The sequence below is a fragment of the Mastomys coucha genome, unplaced genomic scaffold (assembly GCF_008632895.1).
Source record: "Mastomys coucha isolate ucsf_1 unplaced genomic scaffold, UCSF_Mcou_1 pScaffold20, whole genome shotgun sequence".
Taxonomy (NCBI): Eukaryota; Metazoa; Chordata; class Mammalia; order Rodentia; family Muridae; genus Mastomys; species Mastomys coucha.
Genome location: NW_022196903.1, coordinates 60,069,433 through 60,094,191, shown reverse-complemented (window position 1 = coordinate 60,094,191; position 24,759 = coordinate 60,069,433). Strand labels below are relative to the sequence as shown.

General features: G+C 37.7%; 1 protein-coding gene across 1 annotated transcript in view; it reads right to left on the bottom strand.

Annotated features, from left to right (window-relative positions):
• The window catches only part of Prdm5 (PR/SET domain 5), a 184,962-nt gene that overhangs the window by 71,274 nt on the left and 88,929 nt on the right, over positions 1–24,759 (bottom strand). Inside the window, exons 4-9 of the mRNA XM_031382082.1 lie at positions 19,755–19,929; positions 18,053–18,227; positions 16,446–16,567; positions 12,908–12,987; positions 8,521–8,605; positions 7,253–7,410 (exon numbers count right to left, since the gene is read on the bottom strand). Coding sequence (XP_031237942.1) covers positions 7,253–7,410; positions 8,521–8,605; positions 12,908–12,987; positions 16,446–16,567; positions 18,053–18,227; positions 19,755–19,929 — 795 coding nt within the window. The remainder of the gene's footprint in view (positions 1–7,252; positions 7,411–8,520; positions 8,606–12,907; positions 12,988–16,445; positions 16,568–18,052; positions 18,228–19,754; positions 19,930–24,759) is intronic.

Below are 24,759 nucleotides of genomic sequence, written 5' to 3'. Positions count from 1 at the left end.
GCAGCAATCACACCCAACCATGATAAAACAGCTATGCCTCAGCCCATGTGGTTGGAGAGATAAGAATAAACAGAGAAGTGGGAAGATAAAGATGGGAGAAGCAAAGGAGAAGAGACTAATCATGGAGTCCAGGATGGCCTAAATTGTTGTCAATGATTCTGAGATATGGCTTTTGGCAAGTGAGTAGCATGCCTCAGACTGTGATTTGAGAAGCTGTAGAAATAAACCAGGCAAGAGGGTAAAGGCTTCAGATGTTTCCTTGGAGAAGGGAAGCACTAGGACAACTGGTGTCCCACAGGAAAAATGCCAGGTCTTGTGCGTCGATTTTCATATGAAGCATAAGCTAGGAAAGAAGCAAGCAAGGCCTGCAGACCAGTAAAATGGCAAGTCAAGGAAGAACAAGTTTGGGTGTAATACATGGGGTTTAAGCCACTTTTAAAGACACCCTTAGGCAGTAAAATAATTGAAACCTGGATTACAGTATATTGAATGAATATTACAAGGTATCAGTGCTGCATATGGCATTAATATCTAATGGCAAAATCAAAGAATTTGCCTTTAATCTCTTACTCATGAGATTGTCCCACATAAGGAAAATATGTATTATTCAGTGTTAGCCAGAGAAGGAAGAGGAAGGCAAGATAACATACTGTGTCCAGGAAAATAAACTTTCTGGGTGGCATTTTGGCACACTGTCCTCAGACTGCAAATGTGCATACCCCTCCCTGGCTTGACTGATTTCCTTTACAAAATATATCTGAAAGGTTTAAGAACAAAATGAAATGAGAAGAAAACTCTTGAATAATTACAAAAAAAGATATAAAATGGGATAATTAAAGCATGCTAGAGATTGTAATTTCATTTACATTTATTTGTTTACTTTAGTTTATTTAAGAAAGAAAATCTGGCATAATTTTTAGAATGTCCCATTGTGTGTGGAATACCATTTTGCTATATACATTCACTCACACACAATGGTAAGTTGGTCTAAAAACACTGTGCCGAGGAGAGGCTCATAGGAAAGTGGGAGAATCTGACAGCATGTTTGCTTTCTTGGCTCTTTCTTTGTTATTTGAACTTTATACAGTGAATAGACACTGCTTTTATTATACTACAAGAACTACTTTGTTTAAGACCTTTCAAATTTGACCAGATAATTTCATTAACCTTCCAAAGAGGCTGTATTCAACCATCAATAATTTTTTTCAGTATCTCAGATAAAAATAATCACAGATTGGCTTGTAGTAGTAGGACATAACCAGGCAGGTAAATACTTTTACCAAATAAGATCCCAGCGTGTTGTTATAATTATAAATACCAGCAGTAATCCATGTGCTTACTTTACAGGAAGACACAAAGTCATGTAAGAAATGAGTGTATACAGTGTTTACATCTTATAGACAGAGAATTTGTGTTCATGATATCTTCTAAGCTTCTAAAAAAGTATTATATCATTAATATTTTCACAGATTTAATAATTGATCCTTGAGTTATATAATATTTGTCCTCTAGCTGCCAAGGCAGTGATGTCATCAACATCTGCTAATGTAATAGATGAAGTCGCCCTGAATAAATATCATGAATTATCTTTTTAGACACAGATTTTTATGGACCAAGTCCAATTTTTTGTTACAGATGTAGAAAAGACACAAGACATGTGCTGTACTACCTAAACTATCCATTAAAATTCTCAAAAATTCTTCAGGAGGGTAGGATGATATCCAGTAAAATACCAAATTTGTATAATTCTAGCCATATAGATCAAATATTAATTTAACTGTAGCAGAATAAAATTTTCATCAAGGCCATTTACAGGTAAAATTTATAACATTGACTTTCAATAGTCTATATTGCCTCTTAATAATAGTACTTATTGCTGATGGTATTTTACCTTTGGGACATATACCTTACAAGAACATTTATTAAATCTATATCATACTTTCTCCTTCCAAAGCTCAGAGACCATTGCAGCAGCAAGGGAAAGACTGTAAGAGTGAGAGGCAGTAGATGATGATGACAAGAAAATTGTTTTCCAGACCCAGCAGGGCAGCTGCACATATAAAATCACAGTTGTAACAGTTTGTACAAGATCTGCACAAGTTCATGTCAGACAAAATCACAGCACGGAGAGAGGAGGTGACCATGAAGTCCCACCTAATTAAGGTGTTACTGGCAGTTAATAGCAGGACAAGAGTGTGTGACCCCTGGTAAGTCAGCAGCACTCCAACGAAAGCTCACACATCCAAGGACATATGTATAGTATAAATCCTACTTGATGGTTTAAGGAAAATGAAGAACACAAAGTTGAATGTAGGGAGGAACAAGAATGGACTTAGGAGGATCTGGGTAAGGGGAAAAATATGATAAAACTACATTATAGTAAATTCTCAAAGACAAAGAAAATATAAAAATAAGAAAAATATTAAAACTAATTAAAGACAGAATGAGTGTAGAGAAATAGGAAGGAGAAGAAAGGAAGTCTGTTACACATTCCCTAGCCTCTCATAAGGGCAGGCTAACTTTGTGAGCTAGAGGATAAACCTGAAACCATAACAGTATGTTTTACCTAGATGTTTACAAGGTCTGTGGACTAAATTTGAACAGCCAGGCCTATAACTGACTTCTTTAAAAGGCTTCCTCCTTCTCATCTTCCTCTTCTTCCTCCTCTTTCTCTTCCTCCCTTTCCTCCTCTTCCTCCTCTCTTTCTTCCTCCTTCTCTTCCTCCTCTTCTTTCTCCTCCTCTTCCTCCTCTTCTTCCTCCTCCTTCTCCTCCTCTTCTTCCTCCTCCTTTTCTTCTTCCTTCCCCTCCCTCTCCCCCTCCTCCTTAGGAAATACATTGAAACTAGAGCTATGCTTACAAGTTCACAGCTAACTTCACTCAGAGAAGAGTAGGCAATGTGGGATACACCCATCTAGAATGTCATAGCATTGAACAGCCAAGCTAAGACACTTAACTGCTCATCTTTAGTTTTCTATACACAAACGCTTTACAAACTGGGGCCAAGGGTATATCAAAAATTTTACATAAAGAATAAGATTGTTTTTAAACCTGTCAACAAATCTATTTGGATTATAAGGATTGTAGGCCTTCACCCATAGTAATTAACTATTTTTTAGAAAAAAAAATATACTATGTATATAATTAGTTAGCAAGAACCCAGAAGGTTATCACCTAGGAAAAAACTTGGAGACTCTTGTGTGTGTGTGTGTGTGTGTGTGTGTGTCTATGTATTTCGTTTTTATCTTGGGGGGCAGGGAGTGAGGATAAATACAACCTATGCTGTATCACCAAACTTTCATAAATGATTTCAGAATCTATTGTCATGAGGTATCTACTAAAGAAGAAAAAGTGTTGTTTTACAACAAAACAAACCATGTCCTCCTCTCTTTTTTTCCCCATTATTTCTCTCTTTTAGTTGTGAAAAGGTAAGGTCACACACTGAGTCACACAAATGAGAAAATATGAAAAAGAGTTTCTCAATTAAGGTCCAAGAATAAAAGGCCATCATTGACTATAAAAATTATTTGTGTATAACATGGCATGATAATTTGACATGTGGATAGGGTGGTTTATGAGCACACTATCATCTCATATATATTGGTTTTTTTTTTTTGGTTTCGGTAGTGAGAATATATAAAATCATAAAAGTAGATCTTACATGTTCTTGCTACATGAAATAGAAAGAAAAAACCATGTTAGGTGATGGATATGTTATGTCAGGTGGCAAACATGTTGATTAAGTTGAGTGTGGGAATCGTTTCCATGTTTGCAGAATTAAAAGATCAGAATATACATTGTTAACATACAAATTTTAGCAAATGTGCCGCCATCATGAAAATAGTTAATTGAAAAGCAAGTTGCACATTGTTATTTCTCCACCCACTGAAGAACAGTGAGCCCAGCTGATGCTCAGCACCTGCTGTAAACTATTATTTAAAATTCTGCCTGACACTCACAATGGACACTATTATTTAAAATTCTAGCTGGCACTCATAACTGTGAGCATCAAACTGCAATCGCTATCATCCTAGGAACTAGAGATGGTTTTGTACAAATGGAGGCACATGACTATCCTGGGCAGGCCTGAAGAAAAGCTGCCTAGATCAAAAGACAGGCAGCTGTGGTATATTTACTGAGTGGCTGTCTTTCAATCCCTGCTTAACAGTTTTAAGACTTTTGCTGATCATGGTTAAACTAACTACTTTTGTCCTTGTTTTATAAATGAATTTATAATCTTTTAGAGGTGTACTTTCCTTTGACATCTAGTAAACGTTTAACTCAACAAAGTTTGAACTACAGTGTCTTTCAAATGGTTGGACCATGACTCAAGACATGGCTTATATCAATGCCAGTAAGAGACCATCAACAAGGCTTAGCATAAAGGCAGGCATTACCAAGCCTGACAGCCTACATTCAATCTCTGGAACCCACTTGATACAAGGAAAAGACCAACCATAACAAGCTGTCCCCTGACCTCTATATGCATGCCCTGGTGTGCACAGTGCACAATGCAAATAGGTAAATAAATAAATATAATAAACAGTAAGATGAAATGAACAGATTACATGCACAAGTCTATATTTCATTAAGCCTCTCTTAAACTTAAGCTTTGACTTCTACTTCTATTCATTTCCCTGTAAATAGGATGAAAACTAAGAAATTGCACATTGTTCCGAGTTTGACTAAAAATGAATAAAACATGACTGTAGGAGTCCAACAGAATTGTTCCAGAAGTTCTGAGTAGATTGTCACTAGATTCTACAGTTCCACCCCGGAAAAATTACACTAGCGACTTTAATGAGCAGGCACATATTTGACATCAAGAAGCTTGCAATGACTTCCTTGGGGCTTTAACAGCAGCTGTGGACTCAGTTCTATCATCAAGCAGACAGAAATGCATCTGACAGAGAAGGAGGGGATCACCATACGCTTTCACCAAAGGTATGCACTGCAGTAAGTTTGACAGGGAACAAACAGAGAAAGATGATTAATTCACAATTCCTGTCTCCTGTACACCTGACCAATAATGATTCAAATAACCCAAATCTAACTGGACCCAGAGAGATAACTCTTATTTTACCCAGACCTTATAATACAAGTCTGGATCAGATAAAAAGGAGTACAGGGAGCATAAGGAAATGAAAACCCCAATGGTGACCGGACCTACAGAACTGACGATGAACCTGTTAACAATGTAGTTCTATGGCACCACAGTCCATTCGAAATGAGGTAAGTGGACAAATGAACAAATGCAGAAAGCCAAAGAAATATCTTATTTATTTAAAAGAGCACTTGGATTTGCAAACAATGGAGACCAGACTGGCCCCGAATGATTTTCTGATTTTCCTGGCATTCCATTATTTTGTAGTTTCCTAACTGATCATTAATGAGTAATTACAGACCAACAGGTTGACTTAGTTTTTCATATGATTCTTGAATATTTTAGGCATTTTCACATAACTATACTAACACACATTAGGATCACAGCGCAGAAACGCATGTGTCGGGGGCAGAAAAACTGAGCATGCTTTCCACTTTGGAAATCACAGCCATCACCGTTTCTGTCCTCCTTAAGACATCATTATTACTTTCATATGATTTATTGCTGAAAAGGATGAGGGATAGAGCAATGATCCTCTGCCAAATTCCCAGATGGAGTATAACACAAGCCAAACTGTGAAAAACTCATAAATGTGGGCAGATCAGTTTCATCAAAGAAGGGATTAAGAGGGTTCCAGAGACTGAACGGGAAACTTGCCAGATACTTTTTACTGTCATGTAATTCCAAAGGAACAACAATGACTACAGCCCTGTCCTGATGCACTCCTTCAGTTTAAAGTGAAGGTAAGAAGTAAGAAATCAGGCAGAGGCATAGTAGGTGCTATCAGCTGGCCTTGTTCATTTTTTGATATATTCATCATTTCTTTTTCTTCTGTCTTTGGACAGAAACTAAATCATCTTTAATGTTCTCACAAGAGATAGCTGTTTCCTGAGAGTACCCATTAATAATGAAGTCACTACAACACCTACCAAATATTATAAGGATAAATAAACAATTCCCTTTCAAAATAGTAAAATATTTTCCTGAAATCAATAAACAAACATTTCTGACATCATGTGAGTTTTCACACAATTTCCTATGATGTCGAATGGTCAGAACACATTTCCTCAATTTGAACATGAATTATTTATAAAATATACAAGGTAAGATTAAAGCTAATATGCTCTAAAAAGAAGAGTTAAAGCAAAGGTACAATGTGAAAAACATAAACAAAATCCAGAGAAGAACTAAGACTATATAACCTGGAGAGAAAGAGTTGAAGAGCATCTAAAGAAAAGCAGGTAGCTACTGTCACAGCAGCTCAGCAGAGAAAAGCCTTTGGTACACAAGCCTGACAACCTGGACTGAAACCCAGGCACCTCAGTGAACGGAGAGAACCAAGTACCTCTGACCTCTACACACACACTATGATATCATGTGCACACGTGCGCACACACACAGTTACTCAAAAGACTCGCTTGTTGAAGACATCCTATGTCACTGAAAAGTGCTTACTAGGAGGTAGTGGGGCCTTTTAGGGGATGAGGGTTCCTGAAAGATATACTACAAAGAATACCCTGGAGCCCCCATCTCCTTTGGCGTCCTGGCCACAGGGAGGGCAGTGACTTTGTTTTACCTGCATTCTCACAGTGCATTCTGCACCCTGAGGCTCTGCTTTACCTCGAGTATAAAAACAACAAATCCAACCATGGACTTAAGTCTTTTAACCAAGCCAAATAAACCTTTCCACTGAGTAAGCAGATTGTATTAAGCCATAGGAAGCTAACACAAAGTCTAAAACACATTCAGAAGAAGGTTTAAAACACATTTGGAGTAAAGGACAGACCTAGCACCGCAAGAAACCTGGAGAAATGGCGATGTGAACAAAGCATTGAAATACACAGAAAGGAAAATACAAACAGCAACTGCTACAGCCTCTGGTCCTTAGAGCTCCTTAGAAGCTGAGAATTATTTAATTGACTTACTTACACAGGGACATTTTGTGTGAGAGAGCAGTTTTCACAGTGGAGACAAGAAGAGAAGCCAGAGATAAATGGTCTAAGTGAGTGTTAACAAAGTAGAAGCAGGATCATCTCTGACTATCCTGGTCACTTCGTGTCACATGCCACAGATGTGCCAAATCTGGTTAAGAGACCAACTAAATCCCTATCAGAAAACAGTAAATAACAGATGCCAATCAGCATCCTTACCTTCTTGTGGTTCTTGTAAACGTTTCTGTGAGCAAACCCCTTTCCACAGAGCTTGCACTGATAGGGTTTGTCCTCACTGTGGATTACTTTGTGGGCACCCACTTGGTCAAGCCTCTTGAACGACTTGTTACATATCTCACAGTTATAAGGCCGCTTTTCTGGGAAGAGTGAGCAGAGGTAGTATCATACATATATGAAAGTCAAGGGTCAAGGGGATGTGTCCTTTCCTGTACTTTTGTGTTATACATAAACTAATTAAAGCAAGGTCAGACAAGCACAAAAATGCTTTCCATAGTTCATCTGTGTTAGACATGTGAGCATTCACAAATTAACATGCAAGTGCTTATTTTCTATAGATATATTTTGGCAGTTAAACCTTTGAAGTAAAAGTTTCAATTCAAAGCACAAATTCTATTTCTATATGAAAAGATAACTGTGTGTATATCAATCAAGTCTTTAATGCTAAGAGATCTGCCAATGATAGAAGTAATCAGAGAGCACCAGGCAGGCCCCATGTGGCAGAGCTTTCCATCTTCAGCAGGGAGAAGTATTTAGAAAGATTATAACATCAACATTTATGGAATAGACATATGAAGTTAACACCCAAGCCAAACAAATATGCAAATTATACAAAGCACACCTGAAAGCCAATAGCTTTCAATCATTGACTTTAAGTCACTAACACTTCCTCCAAACTACATGGATGTTCAAAACATTCATTTCAGTTTCCTCAAACTATAGCCTTCCTAATTCCTTAAAAGGATTCACTAAGATAAAAATTCTTTTCAGTTCATTTTACTGTCCTCATAAGAAAAAAAAGCCTATTACTCAAAATTGTTTAAATGAACTTATACCTTAAGAAATTTCCCCAAAATATTAATATATTTCTTTATTTTATGAGTATCATACATAGAATACAAAAGTATCTAGAGACATAATAAATACAAGAGTAGACTCTCCACTAAATGCCAGGTACTATGCTAGTATCTTATGTAAATGAACTTATTAATCAGGTGCCAGGGTATCAGGTCAAGAATAAAATAACCAAGGTCCCAAATTAGATGGTGATTTTAAAGGCTTTTCCTATGCTTCAGCCAAACAACCTTTGCTTTATAAACAAACTCAGTTCTAGAAAATTAAGAACTTAGAAACCATATGACTATGCTAGAACTTATACTAAGGGCTTCTGATTACTACTCAATTTCTTGAGCAACATGAAATCATTCTTTTGCAATGATTTCAATATATATAAGAAGTATGCAATTCACCTGAATGGGTAATCATGTGACGTTTCAGCTGATTAGCAGAAATAAATTTTTTCATACATTCTTGACAATCGAATATCTCATGAATCTGAAAAAGATTAAATTGACAGTTAAACTAAGTGTTAAAACCTAATGAATTATACACAACTGAAGCAAAAATATAAACATGTGGACAGTTGCTAGTGTTGGGCTAAGTTTCCTTCATGTGCACTGAAAATGCCATGACATAATATCTAGCTAATGTATCATCAGAAAATACTCACAAGAAAGCATGCAGTATATCTGCCTAATTTTGTATATTTTACAAAGTAAATATACAAAATGTAAAAAAAAAGTTCACAACTAGCATATTAACGTGCTATACATAAAATTTAGTGTGGGATATATAACCGAGATATAATTTCCCTTTTACTGTAGGCACTAACACTTCAAATGTAAACTATCAACTGCAGAGCAAGGTCAGTACAACTCTGATCTGAAAGCACTAAGTATACAACCAGGCTTCACAGGACAGGAGGACCACAATAAAAATGATGACCTATATAAAGTAGCCTATACATAGAATGACTGAGTCTGAAAATCTAACCTTAAACATAAGCGATATGGCCAATAGTGGTACATTAACAATGGTGTGGTCAGGAAATCTTGGTTAACTGAACAGATTACAGGATCTCTGACATGGGGTAGGGGTTGGATGAATATATGAGATGTGAATGTGAAATCGGTTCACTATTGTAACTATTCTAACACATGTATATCTCATGGCATGTTGAATAGTTTAAATATAGATAAATAAAATATATTTTGAAAATAATGTATTCAGAGTACAGCTTTAACACACAAGTTAATATAAATGTTATAATCAGGTACTATATTAGTTCTTTCTATCTCAAACCATAAAATAGTTGGTATGGGGAAATAGAATCTCAGTTTATCATGCTGTGGGAAATATTCAGCTCTAAGAGGAAGATGGCATGAAGCCTGCCTTGAAAAATGCTAGCCAGCCAGTTAACAATGGCATCAAACTGTTGGACTAAGATTCAAAACTAGTTCTGTTCAAGGAACAATAATTAACCTTAGGCAAGCAAATCCTTCCTCAGAGAGCCAAGACTTTCTCCATTACTGAATTACTAGATGCCACAGAGGGAAAGATCAGCATGACTGATACAGTGCATGAGTGGAGGGTGAGGCTGGCTTGGGATCCATGTGGCCATGGCAAGAAGAGTGAAAAGATGGAGAAAAGATGGAGGAAGCAAGGCCAACAGATCAAGGCCTGCCAGCTGGCCTTACTCCATGCCATGTCAAGGTAGAGCAAAGCTTGAAAGCCTTCCTCTAATGACTTTACTCTTTAGTGAGTCAGAACTCACTGTGAGAACCTGGAAAGGCTTAAAGCAGGCAGTCATCGGCAGATGTCAATCCTCTGGGGTTTATCAATGCAGAAAATCAGCAATGTCCACTTTTGAACAGGGATGGATCTCACTGTAGAGCTTGGGCAGCTATGGGTGGGAGAACTAGGAACACAAGTCCCAGGGGGCATTTAGGAAGGACATGCAGTCTCTCCCCGCCAATACCTATGGGGACTTCAGCTAAATGTCCAAGTTTAACAAATAAGGAAAGGACATGCAATGTTTATTTAAAGCTAGTAAGTGCAGATTTGTAGTCTTCAACACTGCATGGAAAAATATGTAATATATCATTTTATAATGATAACAAGGAAGTGGAAATGACAAATCTTTGTTGTCATATAGAAATGAAGACTTTATTTGTAATATCCAAATTTTATTGATATAGAAAATGTTAAAAATTAACCTATGGATAAAATAATTGTTAAAATATTATAAGACTCTTATTTATTCAGTATTTTTGAAACATGAGACTTTTTTAAAGGTTGAATTGATGAAATACATAAATGACAGCATTTACAGCACACAAAAGCTTTTTGCAATTAACTCTCTTATTTATAGTGGAAACTTAGGGCTATGGGTATTTTTAAAACTTTTAACAAAACTTAACTGACAAATGATAGGCAATACTATTTAATCATGCCCAGTGTTAAGAAAACGTTTTGTTAAATTTACAATTTTCCATGCTTGTTTTCAGGTGATAATTTACTACTTTAAAAGTCCGAAATGAAACAACTTTAGATAAAAATCATAATTACCTTATTACAACACAAAGTATTATACTGTAATATAAAAGACTATACTATGCTGTAATTTAGAATTGTCATAAAGCACCATCTGCTGTCAACATGAAATACTGCAACTAAACTCTGTTAGACATTAGAGCGGACCAAGTAAAATGATTGACAGTTTTGGAGTTCCTATAATCTTTTGTATTGAGAATGGCTTCGAAAGGTTGCTCTAGAATAGAATCAAGTCTATTTGCACTAAGAATTTGTTTACATTCTGCACGTGTTCACAACTTGAAGGCACAACTGTACCTTCTGCATTCCCCAACAGTTACACCTTTTTTTTTCCTATCAAAATAATTTTTTATGGAGAAAGTGTCTATATTAGGAAATAAATGGAAAATAAGGTATTATTCAGAAAAAGGCTTCATGACTAAGTATGCTAAAATCCTCTGTTCAAACATCTTAAACTTCATAATCTAAGATTAGATAGATCCAGGAAATAAGTCATAGGCATTCAAATGAGGGTGTTGTTCAGAAATACAAACTTCAACAGATTTAACATTTTTGCCTCACACTGAGTTTCTATTCTCCAAGTCCTAACACTTATAAGGGAGAAAAAAAAGAAGCTACAGGACCTTGAGACACTCAGTGGATAAAGCATGTTCTGTGCAAGCTTGAAGTTCTAAGTTCAATTTCCTGGAATCCACATAAAAGTCTGTCTGCAACCCTAGAGTTCCTATGATGGCACAAAAGCAGAGAAAAGAGATGACTCAGAAGCTCATGGGCCAGTCTTGTGTATGCGTCAAAGAACAAGAGTCTCTTTCAGACCAACAATGGAGACAGTCTTCTGGTCTCCACATGTGTGCCTGCACTCATGTGAATACACATGTACACACACATACATACACAATTTAAAGCGTGGAGCTAGAAGAGAAGTAGCTAGCCTGGTGTTCTGCAATTTCAACACACATACTAAAGTCTGAAGGCTACTGAGCAGCATATCCTGGCCCCTGTCCAAGAAGGACACCCAAATCCGAGAAGCATAGTACATCTTCAAACAGCCCCATAAAGTCACCAGCTGGAAACTGCAAAAACTAAGAGAATGAACAGAGAATTCTAATCAATTTAATATCTCTGTTCAGAGAAGAGAAACCCAACCCAATGTTACATGGAGAACTACTGAAAGAAAAAGAACAGCCTTTATTTGCAATTCATTATTTCTCCCAAAGATGATAAAAATTGCTCTACATCCAGGAGACAGCTTCACATATGTCAGTATGATAGTAACTATTTCATATGTCATAATTTAAATCCATAAACTTGGAACTAATAGATAAAAAGTGGTATGAACTTTAATTCCTGCCAAATTAGTATGTAATAAGTCTATATGCATACAAGTACATAAAAAGCATTTTACAAATCACAAGAAAAATAAATGTTTTACACTCATCAGCAATATCTCTTGTACATACCAAGTCACTGAAAGTTTTTTCATGTTCTCAGATATGCTAAATATCTAACATGTAAAACTGAGAAATATTGTGGACTCTATCACAGCATTAAAAAAATCTAAACTTGATTTTCATTCCACTATATACTCTATCAACTATTTACTAATTGCTAGACTTGATGCTTAATTTTCACATTAGACTTACATACAAATATAACAGTAATTTTTATACTTACTGCAAAGTGTTAAACACATTTTCTATTAACATAATAATTTATTTTTCTAATGACACTGGGACACATAAAGCTATTGATATACATGCCTTAACACTTTACTGTCAAGAATAGAATAAAGCCAAGAGGAACACTGCAACATCTCAGTGCCAATGGGTCGCATTACTGTCACATTAGCTTTAGTCTTCTAAAAATCATCTTCTAGCTCTCATTCTGTACCAAACTGAACTACAACATGTACTCATTTTAACAAAAAAAAGACAGCTCTACACACAAAAATGTATGTCTTAAAATCACTGATTTATGTTTCTGGAGCAAACACCAACTGAAAAGAATCTTGAAAACGTGGTGGGTGCTCTGTGGGAATCGCTAGACTTGATGCCTAGCTTTAAAGAATCTGCTAGCTAATGATGAACAACACAACTCAAACTACTCTTAGCTCACTCCTCAGTACACTGTTTCTGAACATATCGCCCCCAGGTAGCTAAGCTCTGTCTTAGAATAACATCCACCAAGTGATTGTGGCAGATCATGAAGGAAGGCCTTCCAGCCCACAGACAGGCTCTCACCCACCTTCCTGTGCTCCTGCAGGCTTGACACTGAGGTGCACCTTCTATTGCACACCGAGCACATGAGCTTTCTCTTAGGATCACCTAGGACAGGGATGAAAGACCATCACAGATTAACTGAGGTTGACCCAGGATCCCTTCTATGTGATTTCATTGTCATGATTGAGAATTCTACGTGGTTATATTCAAATCTTTATTTTCTAACTTGAAAGTCCCCAGCTCATCAGTTTATACACATATCAAATAAACTTTCACTATTCCATCTGCTAAAATAGTCTTTAGAGAGACAGTTTCCACAAAAAGTCAAAACAAAATTAAAATAAATCAAACATCCTTTTTCATAGGGAAAAGAATGAACATGTTAACTCATAAATTGATTGTCTCGTTTCCTTTACCTTTCATCAAATGATTTCTGGTTATCGCAATTCAGACTATTCCTTCAGAACTAAATTCCTGTAGAATCTGAGCCCATACCTTATTCGTGTTAATATACAGTATAATGTAAAATCAACCACAATAATATATTACACTGGCAATCTACATTGTTAGAAAACCAAACCAGAACTAAATTTTATCATCTTTTACAGTGATGACGGAAGCTCGTATCATATTTCAAACTTCACAGTAATTAGAGAATCAAGGTAATTTCAAAATGCAGTGTCATAACTGTATTATCTGTGCCAACATAAGTCTCAAAATGATAATTTATAATTTAAAAAATTATATGAAAGCTCCCAAAGTAAATATTTAATATAATGTAGCACCCTGTGCTCATCACTTCACCCAAAGTAGGTGAAACCCATACCCATCCTCACTCTAACCTCAACAACAGGAAACCCTGACAGCAGACAGATAGCACAGTGCTGTGTGATCAGGATTCAGAACTATGTTTATAAAAGGGAAACAAACATTTAGGAGAGGAAAGGTAGGGATTTTCATCCTGGTTTTCAAGATACCAAGAGAGTCACAGTAACAGCAGGTACATTTAATTGTTTCAAGCAATCTACAGACAACAGAGCCACGAAAATATGTCTGGTGGTGACACTAGGGATTCAAAAAAGAAACTTCTTCACAGAACAAAATGGACATTATCCATTGCATGGACATGTTCATCAGTCTGTACATATATTGCAGAAAGACCACCAAGAAAAACAACCTTCCATCTTTTCCAACTCCACATATTTGAGATTGGCATAGTTCTCTATGTCCTACCACAGCTTATATTGAGACCAGACCCTGGTTTTCCCATAAGGAGGTGAGAAGGGAGAAAGAAGTTGACATCTCCAACCATTCATTTCACTCGCAAGTCTGCTTCAGTACCAACCTCCCATCTCTACCATCTCTTCCTCACATTCTTTCATCTTACAATTGGAAAACTAGATTTATACAGAGTAATATAGAAATATAGGATGCAGAAAGTGTTATTTTTCATAAACACAACCTTTTTCTTAGCATCCACGGAATCCATAGAATTTTGGCTTCCTATATTCAGGTATCCATAGTGTTTAACTTTCAGGAGAGTTGGGAGTATTGTGATAAAGTTCAGTGATAGGGTAGGGCCCTGGGTTAAATCATCAGTACCAGAAAAACAAATCAAACAACAGCAAAAAAAAAAAAAAATTACACTAACAGTTACAGAAGCAAGCAATGGACAAGAAAGCCATACAACTTCACTTACCTACAAACCTCATCATATGCTATTATAGCTACAGAAAATGTCTGATTCACATTTAAATATTCAGCTTCCCTTCCTTTACCAGTCATATCACCTAAAAGGACATGCTTCTCATCAATCAGTACAGAGGTAACTTGGTTTCCTACCTCTTTAAGCACCTTTGTGTTTTATAAAGAGAGTCCTCAGCCACACCTTAGTGCAGCTCTCCTGGTTCTAATAGGAAGTGCTCTCCCCATCATCCCTACTTAAGGGGAAAAAAAGAAGCATAAGAGAGCCTAAAGATTAGAAAATGATACGATGTGCCAAAGCAACTGAGAGGTGTGCACAGAGACCTTCGCTGAAATACAGCAGCGTTCACATCTTATCACAACCTGCAACATGGGATGCTGATGAAACAAACTCTTCATGTATGATTTGTTTCCTGCAAAATCACCACGAATGCCCCCCAAAGCTGCAACAGTAAGCAACCCAACGCCAATTACAAGAAGTCTCAAAAATTACACTATAAGCACAGCAGGAAGACCATATGCCTAGTGATGAGGACGGAAAAGTTTCCAGAGTTGTAGCATCCATCTGGCTTTTTACTTAGTTCAGCAAAGATGACTTTAAAACTGACATAAAAGTTTGGTTAAAATACGTTGCAGACAAAGATGGAGAAAATTAAGAACAGCATTTTAGCCAAACCAGCATTTAAAAAAAAAAAAAATCTACGAAAGCAAATCTATCAAAAAGTTATGCCTGCTTCTGCTATCCTATGAAAGGCACCAGTATATTTTAAATTCAGCAGGGGAAGTCATTTTCCATATACCAGCCATATGTTCTTTACAAAGAAAGCCACAAAACAATGCTGGGAAGTCTTGATGATTGGCATCCCCTGAAGGTTAGCTTAAAAACTTTACCTTCTGCCACCAGAGCGTTGTTCATGGCTCATGGTGTGCAGGTTCAGGCAGTGAGGAAGTGAGGCCTGCAGTCACGCTCATGGTAACCTCTGTCACCTTATTATTGAAATCAGTTATTTTCAGACAAGAAAGGTCCTGATGCAAGGCACCAGTCACTCTTTTCACCTGATGGTGAGAATGAACCAAGAAGGAAGAACAGAGTTTTCTGCCTATGCAAAGGCACACTTCTATTTACTTTCCAGAAGCAGAGGGTAAAGGCAAATGCATGAGAAAAGATAGGCGCAGAAGGACATGACGGTTTCCTTAGGTCTCAAACTCTCTTACCCAACAGACAGCAAAGAAAAGAAAAGGCCCACAGTGCAAAAGGTACCACAACCCAGAATATATTCACTGATGGGCAAGAAAGTATTAAGGACAAAATCCTAAGTAACAAGCAAATGTTTTATTTGTTTTATTGTTTAGCTAGGGATTACAAGAAGCTAAGGAAATCATCTGCTCTAATTTCAAATATTTTCAGCTCCATGGCATAAAAGAGTTAAGAATCTTCTCCAGAACAGAAGAAATGCAATCACTTAAGGCACCGAACATTCTTGTAAAAATATGAAGGCAGAAGTACATCACTTCATAGCTTCAAAATATACCTACTAATGATCTATTTCAACAGTGTGTGAAAAATCAAGTTTATAGACTAAAACAGTGAAATGATTGAAGAATATACCCAAGTGACAAGAATAGCTACGTGTGAGCCTTAATGATTAATGATTAATTTCAGACACAGGGAAAATGATAAATGCTGCTGAAATCAACCTGGACAATTAGTGTTTGGTGAAACACACAAACAAGTGAGATGTGCATCTGTGTGGCACACAATGGAAGCCAGCCCCCTCCTCACAAAAGAGAATTAGAATCAGATTCCATGGTCTGGGGACGGGGGCCCAATTAGGAAGGACTGTGCAATGCCTCCTCACCAGTGTGGACATTTTCCTGGTGCCTTTTCAGGGCATCCTTGCTTTTCAGCCTCTTCCCACAGCTGTCGGCTTTGCACACAAACCTGGCATCCCCTCGGCAAGCCTTCTTGTGCTGCTCAAAACTATAAGACAAGTAGCAAGGGGGCAGAAGAAATGATGAAGACATGCCTATACACTCAAACATCACAGAAGGCTTCTGCAACCTATGCCTCACAGGACATACTTCCTGCAGGAGTCTGGAGGTCATCACATGCATTATTATGTTGGTAAGAAAGATGTAACTAAATCCTTCAGGTTGCTTAGTGCAACCTGACTTATTCCAAGTATGAATTAAGCACACAAAAATGACCTGCAGACTTGTAAAAGCCATTTCATAACCAGACACTAAACCTCAGTGCTGAACTGAATAGAGAATTGCAAAGAGAACACTGAACACTTGATGAAGAATTCTTCAGGCTGCTTCTGGCTACACAAAAAAGAAAAAGGAGGAGGGCGGGGGAAGAAGCCAGAGTGCCAGGATATGCATCCATCCTCCTGCTACACTGCCATGGTCTTCTACATTTTTAATAGTAGCCTATTAGCTCTAAGATACAGCTCAAAATCTGACAGTGCAATAAGTATATATAAAAGCTGACTCAAGTAAAAGATTAACTTGGTAAAAAGTATGATAACTGTCACTTGGCTTTATTTGAAGAAGTTAATCAAATCTCTAAAGGTTTATGTCATCCTAAAGATATAAATTTTTGAAAGATTTGTTACTTGTAAATAAAATTATTTTCAAATCTCATAAGCAAAACCTGATGCATATAATATATAGAAACGTCATATCTATAGATGACAGATACTCGATAGATAGATAGATAGATAGATAGATAGATAGATAGATAGATAGATAGGTAGAAATGAAATGGCATACTTTGGAATTAAACACAACAAGACGGAAACATTAAGACATTAAGCCTGGAAGATGTTATGCTCATGTAAGGTAACAGTCTGATAATGTGGAAGCTTAGGGTCTCTGTACATTCTCTCATTTTTGGTAACTCTGGTCTTACAAAATGTTAAAATGAAAGCTAACCTTATATTGTAGACACAAGTGACTAGGTTAAGGTAATGGACAAACTCATGTAATTCACCTCACTGCTACACACTGATCCATTCATTTACGAACTATTTTTCCAACTCACTGTGCAATAGATGGTGCTTCCCATCCTTCCATTACTGCTACACTGAACTCTTTATCAGTTAAACAGTTTTAAACAAATTGTAGAGCAAATAAGTGAAATTTGCTGAATAACCTCAAGCACTGGCTAAATTATAAAGTGTAAATTTCAGATTATTAAACCATTAAGCATGATATCTAATGGCAAATATGAAACACACCGAGAAGGGCTTAGCAGAAATGATGGTGACCTGTAAACCTCATGATCAAAGCATTCAAAACTCAGCACAATACACTCAGAAAAGATGAGCTCATAGCAAAGTAGGCTAACCTCCACTTTCCCACACATGCATTGTTGCATGCTCACAAACACAGATATACATATCAAACACAGTAAATAATCTGACTGTTCAGACATAAGCTGAACCATCCCGAGCATACGCACTGTCTCTGCAAGGCCTGCCTCACAGGGAATTTCTTCCCGCACTTCTCGCATTTGAACTCTTTCTCCCCTGTGGGCTTCTGGTGCAAGCTCTGAAGGTGCTCAGTAAGGACTTCCTCACTGGGAAAGCTCGATTCACACTGTGGACAGGCAAAGTCCTCTTCACAGCCAAGGTGACCTGTGCAATGTACAACACCAGAGTTCACAAACAAGGAACTAGCTTTGGCGCCCTTTCAAAATCAAACTACTTGTGTCTACTACAGTCCTTTTTTTTTTTTAATCTTCTCTAACAAACATTAGCATTGTCCACATTAAACAGAAACAAAAAATGTTATCAGAAAAACTATTTTAAAAATCATTTTATCATGTTTCACAGAAATATTGCAAAATCAAATTCAATCTGCAGTTTCCCTTTTAATGGTAATGTTTCAGATCAGAAATGACAATAAATGCTGAACTGCAAATCAAATCTTTTCCTGGAAAAATGGATCATCGTTAGTTTACTTTGAGCCTTACAAGGAGAAGAATCCAACAGACATAAACTATGGTGAATTGCCAAAGGGAGATCTCATCCTGATTTGAAATAAAGCACAGTATGAACACAGTGCTGTCTGTGCAGATGGTGTAGGTGAGGCACCCCTATTCCACATGACTGGCAGAGCTCTCTACCCATGTTCTTCAGGGGGGCCATTAAAGTTACATATCTTTAGAGTTAAAATATATAAAATATGAAAAAATTAAAACAACTAATAATGGCACCCTGAAGATGCAGCTGGTGCATACCAAAGCCACATGTGTACAGTCTGTGAAGTGCAATGTCTGCCATCAAACCTTAGGCTCACTCTCCCATGTGGCTCTTTTCTCCTCTTCTAACTCCAAGTCATTTACATATTTAAGGTGCCCACTTGTATAATCAAACACTACACTCGTAAACATGTGACTGACATCTTTGCTTCTTTTGCTGGGGTCACGTTTGTGTCTTGTATGTTTAACTCTGCAAGTAAGGAAGTCAGACACCAAATGGGCTGGTCCCTCAGCTGAATGTGAACTGCAGACAGAACTGTGAACAAGAAATTTCTGACTGTTTAAAAGTATTCCTTTTGGCCAAATGTACACAGATACAAGGTGCTACAACACAGCACTTTCCCTCAAGTTTTCTGCAGGACTAAAACACAATAATAATAAATGATTATTTCACACCAGTTGACAATGAAAATCTATCTCATAGACTTCAGGTATCATCTGAAGTTTTTGAACCCCGGAATAGGACAAATTCACAATCCTACCAGCTTCTGTGACCAGACTAGAAATAGATTTCAAGAATGTACAGACTCTCAGAAGATTTCAGAAGGCCATCCTACAGATCTGGTTTCCTCACATGTACATGGGATGAAATTCTCAGAGCCTGAGCGACCTTCTTCCTGGCCACTCTCAGAACCAGTGCAAGAGGAGACAGACCTTCACTGTACGTTACCACAGTGACAACAAGAACCAGAGCTGCTCCCCTTACCTTGGCCATCCTACAGGACAGGACACATCTGTTACTTACCCCAAACAATCTTTTCCTGGTATTCAGAGAAGAATAGTTTTGACAAAAACTCTTTTAACAATACCATATCATAACACACAAGTATAATTCAAATAATTCAAGCTACCTTCCTCTTCAATGTCTCTTCCTTCAGATCACCAAACGAAGATGCAGTACCTTTACTTCCAGCTGCCAACTGTCCCTTAGAGTGGTCAACTTTGCCTTCTTTGGTCAGGGTCAGAGCTTGTTGCTCCTCCTCCTCTGCTTCCACATCACTGTCCAAGTAGCCAATCAAAAGCTCTGTATCTGTTTCTATATCATCAACTGCCAAGTAGAAAATATTTTCTCCTTCCTGAAATAAAGTTGAAAAATGCTAAGACATGATTAGTTTCTGTATCACTTTAAGATATATTAATTTAGTATGTGATATTGGCAATATAGTTATTAGCACCTGAGGATGAAAATGAATGATCAGGGATTCAAAGTTAGGCTCAGATACAATGCAAATTCAATGCCAGCCTAGGCTATATATAAGAGACTGTCTCAAAATACAAACAAGCAAACAAATAAGTACTGTAATGAAATAACTGAGGCCCATGTGCCTATGAAGTTATGATTAATTTTTCTTTATTTCTAATTGATCTGGATGTTGAAAGGTATTCAAATCACCTGGCATATAAGATACAACTATACAAACTATGAAGATGAATAACATCATATGAATAAATATGTATGTCTTAAGGATTTTGTTTTGATTAATATTATATATAAAATTAGAGAAGAAAAGTTTCAAATTCTGACACAAGCTAGAGGGAACATAAACATATTTGTTTCAGAAATAATTACCAAAGAGCTGAACCAGAAATACCAAAGACACTAGACACAGGAAATTTCGGGGACTGACTGAGTGATCCTGGGTACCTCATCTCTTTGGCCTTGCTTATCCTACGGAAATTACTAAAGGCAGAGGAGAGGAATAAAGGCAACCAGCAGCAGACCTTTTAAAGTAAATGGTAACAATCAGGAGGCAGGAGGAGCTGAAATGGTAACTACTACGCTGGAGGCCCTTCAGCCAGCAGCAGACACACAGGAGGAACATTGCAGAACCTAAGAAAGTCCCAGAGAATGTTCACTCTTGGAATAAAATTGGGACAAAATGCCTTCCTGAGCCTTGGTCAAATCTTACGAAAGCCAGTCCTGGGGCTGCAAAGCTGGCTGTTGCAGGACAATTGTCCAGAGTGGGTTTTCCCCCATAGCTGTGGAGCTTCCCTGAGACAGTTCCTAGTTTGGTTGCTGAAGATAAATAGAATACACAAAATAAATGTACTGAAACTTCCTCCTGCACAAAATGAAGTAAGAGCAAGGAATTTAAGTTCTACTGAAGAGTAGAATTCAATGAAGTGCAAAGCACAGAGTGAAGCCCTCATTAGTTTGACAATGCGTTATACACTGAAGTTGAAATGCACAGTGAGAAAAGCAAAGGAGGAGGGAAGGAGGAAAGAGGGTGCACAACAGCTGTTTCAATGCACACGTGCAGTCCACACAAGCAGAAACCCCAGGAACCACTGAAAAGTTCCTACACATAGCATCATCAGGAATAGAGAGGATCTACTCTCTATGGCTTCACTTGAGCTCCCCAACTATCTCTGCAACCCTGCTGCTGTGACAAAATATGTAACAAAGCAATTTAAGGAGGGAAGGCTTATTCTGGCAGTTTCAGTCTGATCCACCAGCATCTGGGAAGTCTCTGGGAGAGAGAGAGAGAGAGAGAGAGAGAGAGAGAGAGAGAGAGACGGACGGACGGACGGACGGACGGACGGACGGACGGAGGAAGGGAGGGAGGGAGGGAGGGACAGAGAGACAGAGACTGTGCTCACTCAGCTCCATGTCTTATTTTTATTAAGTCTGTGGACCCAGACTGTGAGATGGTGCCTGCCCATATTCAGAATGGGCTTCCCACAGAACTCAGTTAAAGCTCTCTGGATGTACTCTCGCAGACATGTGCAAAGGTGCCTTTCTATGCTGTTGAGTATCCTGTCATGTTGACAACAATGATAATAAGCACAACATTTGAGAAAGGTCTCATTGTATAGTCCTAGCTCACCGAATGTTACACAGACAAGCTATACATTCAAGGATAGGCTGGAACTTGTGACAATTCTCCTGTCCATGCTTCCCAAGTGCATATAGGAATGCACCACCAAGTTCAACTGTCTTTGTTTTTAAGTGTATTTTGTAATTCTAAAAAAATCAAATATATATTTTATAGTTCCCTGGAGAAAAACAGAAATGATGATCACTATTCACCAACAATGAAAGAGAGAAAACTCAAAGATTCAATCTGCGTTTAGATACAATTGATGAGACCATGTTTCAGAACATCCACACCTCCAGAAACAGAGTTATTTATAATTAGGAAGAATGAAGCAATCTATATAAACTACAACCCATGATATAACAGGAATAAAGAAACAAAAGGACACAACACGGTCAGTAGAAGAGACTACATCAGAACCAGCCCTCTCATGGTGAGTTTCTCTAAACACTTGAGGACTCACCTGATGGAAGTCTCAGACACAACCATAAATCTTGGTGCTTATCTGATCAACATCCATGAAAACTAATTGAAACCGCTTTCTGGCACATCAGTCATGTTGTGATGGCTTGCATAGCAGTAGATAATCTTTAATTTTAAAACATGATAACATTATATTAAACTATATCTTTGAGGGATACAAGTTTATTGGAAGGCCCTGTAATAAAAGCAGGGTTTGATATTTACTAGACTTTTAATAAAAGCAATGACAACATTTCACAATCCGAAGTGTCTGGCCATATTACAATACAAAGAGAAATGTAGCTATAGGGGTAACATGCATTTGTTGAAGAAGTGAGGAAAATCCCTCTGTGGATAATTCATACCATTTCTAAGACCTATAGTCTCATTCTCTGCATCTGTGACCATGGTCTGAAAATCACACTCTTAACTCTCTTTTTTGCCAAATGATACAATGAGGACGTTGAATATCTCCCCAAGGCCAATGTGTTGAAGACAGTCTCCAACATGTTATGCTACTGAGAGAAGGTGGATCCTTTGAGAGACGAAAGCTAGCTAGTCGTAGAAAGTTGTGAGTATGTCCTCAAAGGGATCACCTTATCGCTCGACCCTTCCAGTCCCTTCTTTTGCTTCTGTAGGTTTCTTACCACATTTTGCCTGATCACAGATCACAGACAAAAGTCAACCAACCAGGAACTGAACTTGTAAACCAAACAAACCAAATAGCTACGCTGCACTAATTTTTTATCTCATCATAATTCCTATAATTTTCCCCGTGGTATTTTCCCCTTTCAAAAACTCTGTCAGAACCTGCCATGGTATTAATTTCTAGAGCCTGGTGGATCTGTTTTCCTAACCTGTAGATTCACTTACTGCCTTATCATCTCTTGCATGGTAGTGGGAAAGAGATAAAGAGCACAGACCAAGGGCCTGTAGAGATTATTCAACAATTAAGGTCACATACTGCTCTTCTAGAAGACCTGAACTGAGTCCCTCATACACATGGTAGGCAGCTCACACCCACCCTTATCTCCAGATCTAGAGGATCTAATTAATACCTTTGGCCTCCACAGGCACTTGCACACACATAGCACAAGCTCACACTCAGATAAACGTACCTATACATAAATGAAGAATAATAAAATTTATTTATTTAATAATAATAAAATTTATTTTACAAATTGAGTGAGTATGGTTCTAATGCAGAGACAACATCATTTCCCTCTTATTAATAGGCCCACTTTTACATTCTGACTCTCATATTTGTTTCTCTTTATTACACTCATTTTTTTGTTGATGACTTAGTTACATGTGCACAGTCCCTCCTTGAAGGAATCCCCCCAACTATTTATATCTTGGGAATTCACTTCCCTGGGCCTCAACCGTAGTGCTATGATAATGTTTATGGTTGGCCTAAGGCTCTGGGTGACTATCTGGAGATTTATAATGTTCTACAAGACTGTATTCTTCTCAAAAGTAAGCATTCCCCAACCATTAGCTTTCACAAGCTTACATGCCATGGAGCTCTTAACTGTTACTCATTGTGCTTGTGTCTACTCTCATTTTTGTTGACTGTACTCCCATTTGATGTTTGGCAAATTGCTTCTGCATTTGTCTATCTATAATATCAAAGTGTTGCAACATCCTAAATACCCAACCTGTATAAAGAGTTAAGTGTCTAACAATTAGTTTTTAAAGATTTATCAACCCCGAGAAATCTCTCTGAATAGGAAGTTTTCGGTCTGGGAGAGTTTTAGGTCTACCTATCTACACACTTAAGATGCTCTCCAAGGTCACATGTTCAACCTAGCTTTTCCTATCAAGGGGACTGGTTGGCTCTATGCATCTCCTTTAGGATGATAAACACTGAACAAAACCAACTTACAGGAGAACCAGATTTATTTTACTTATGGGTTACATCATGGAACTCAAGGCAAAATCTGAAGGGAGGAAATGAGGCAGAGCCATGGAGAAATACTGTTTATTAGCTTACTTCCCAGGGTTTGTTCAGTTGGCTTTCTTATACAACCTGGGACAACCTGCCTGGGGAATGGAACTGTCCATTGTGGACTAGGCCACTCTACATCAATAATTAATAAAGAAATACACCCTACAGCCATGCCTACAGGCCAATATGATAGGAATAATTTTTCAATAGAAGTTTCCTCTTCCCAGGTGAATATAGCTTGTGTCATTTTGACAAAAAACTAGAAGTGTATGAACACTCAACATTCAGAACTAGTTATATCCCCATATGTCCTAGTGTCTATCAAATGAACTCTCATAATCTGAGCTCACTTATTTTCCTGGTCCCCAGAAGCTCTTAGAAATGAAGGAACCTTGTTTTCTTCAGTCCCTGAGTACACTGCTGGGAGAAAGAAAAAAAAAAAAAACTAAATCCTGCTATCAAGAGACAGAGAACGCAGGAAGTAGGAATAGGCTAAGATGCCTCAGGGAGGGCCCCCAGTGGCCCACTAGCTCCCCCATGCCCAATTTGGGCCTCATTCCAGCTGGGATCGAAGGTTGAAACACTGGAACTGGAAGATATATTTGACATACTGTGGTGGCCCTGCTGCGTTCTTGAAAGAACTCAAATCCGAAACCAGAGACTTAGCTCGCTGGGGG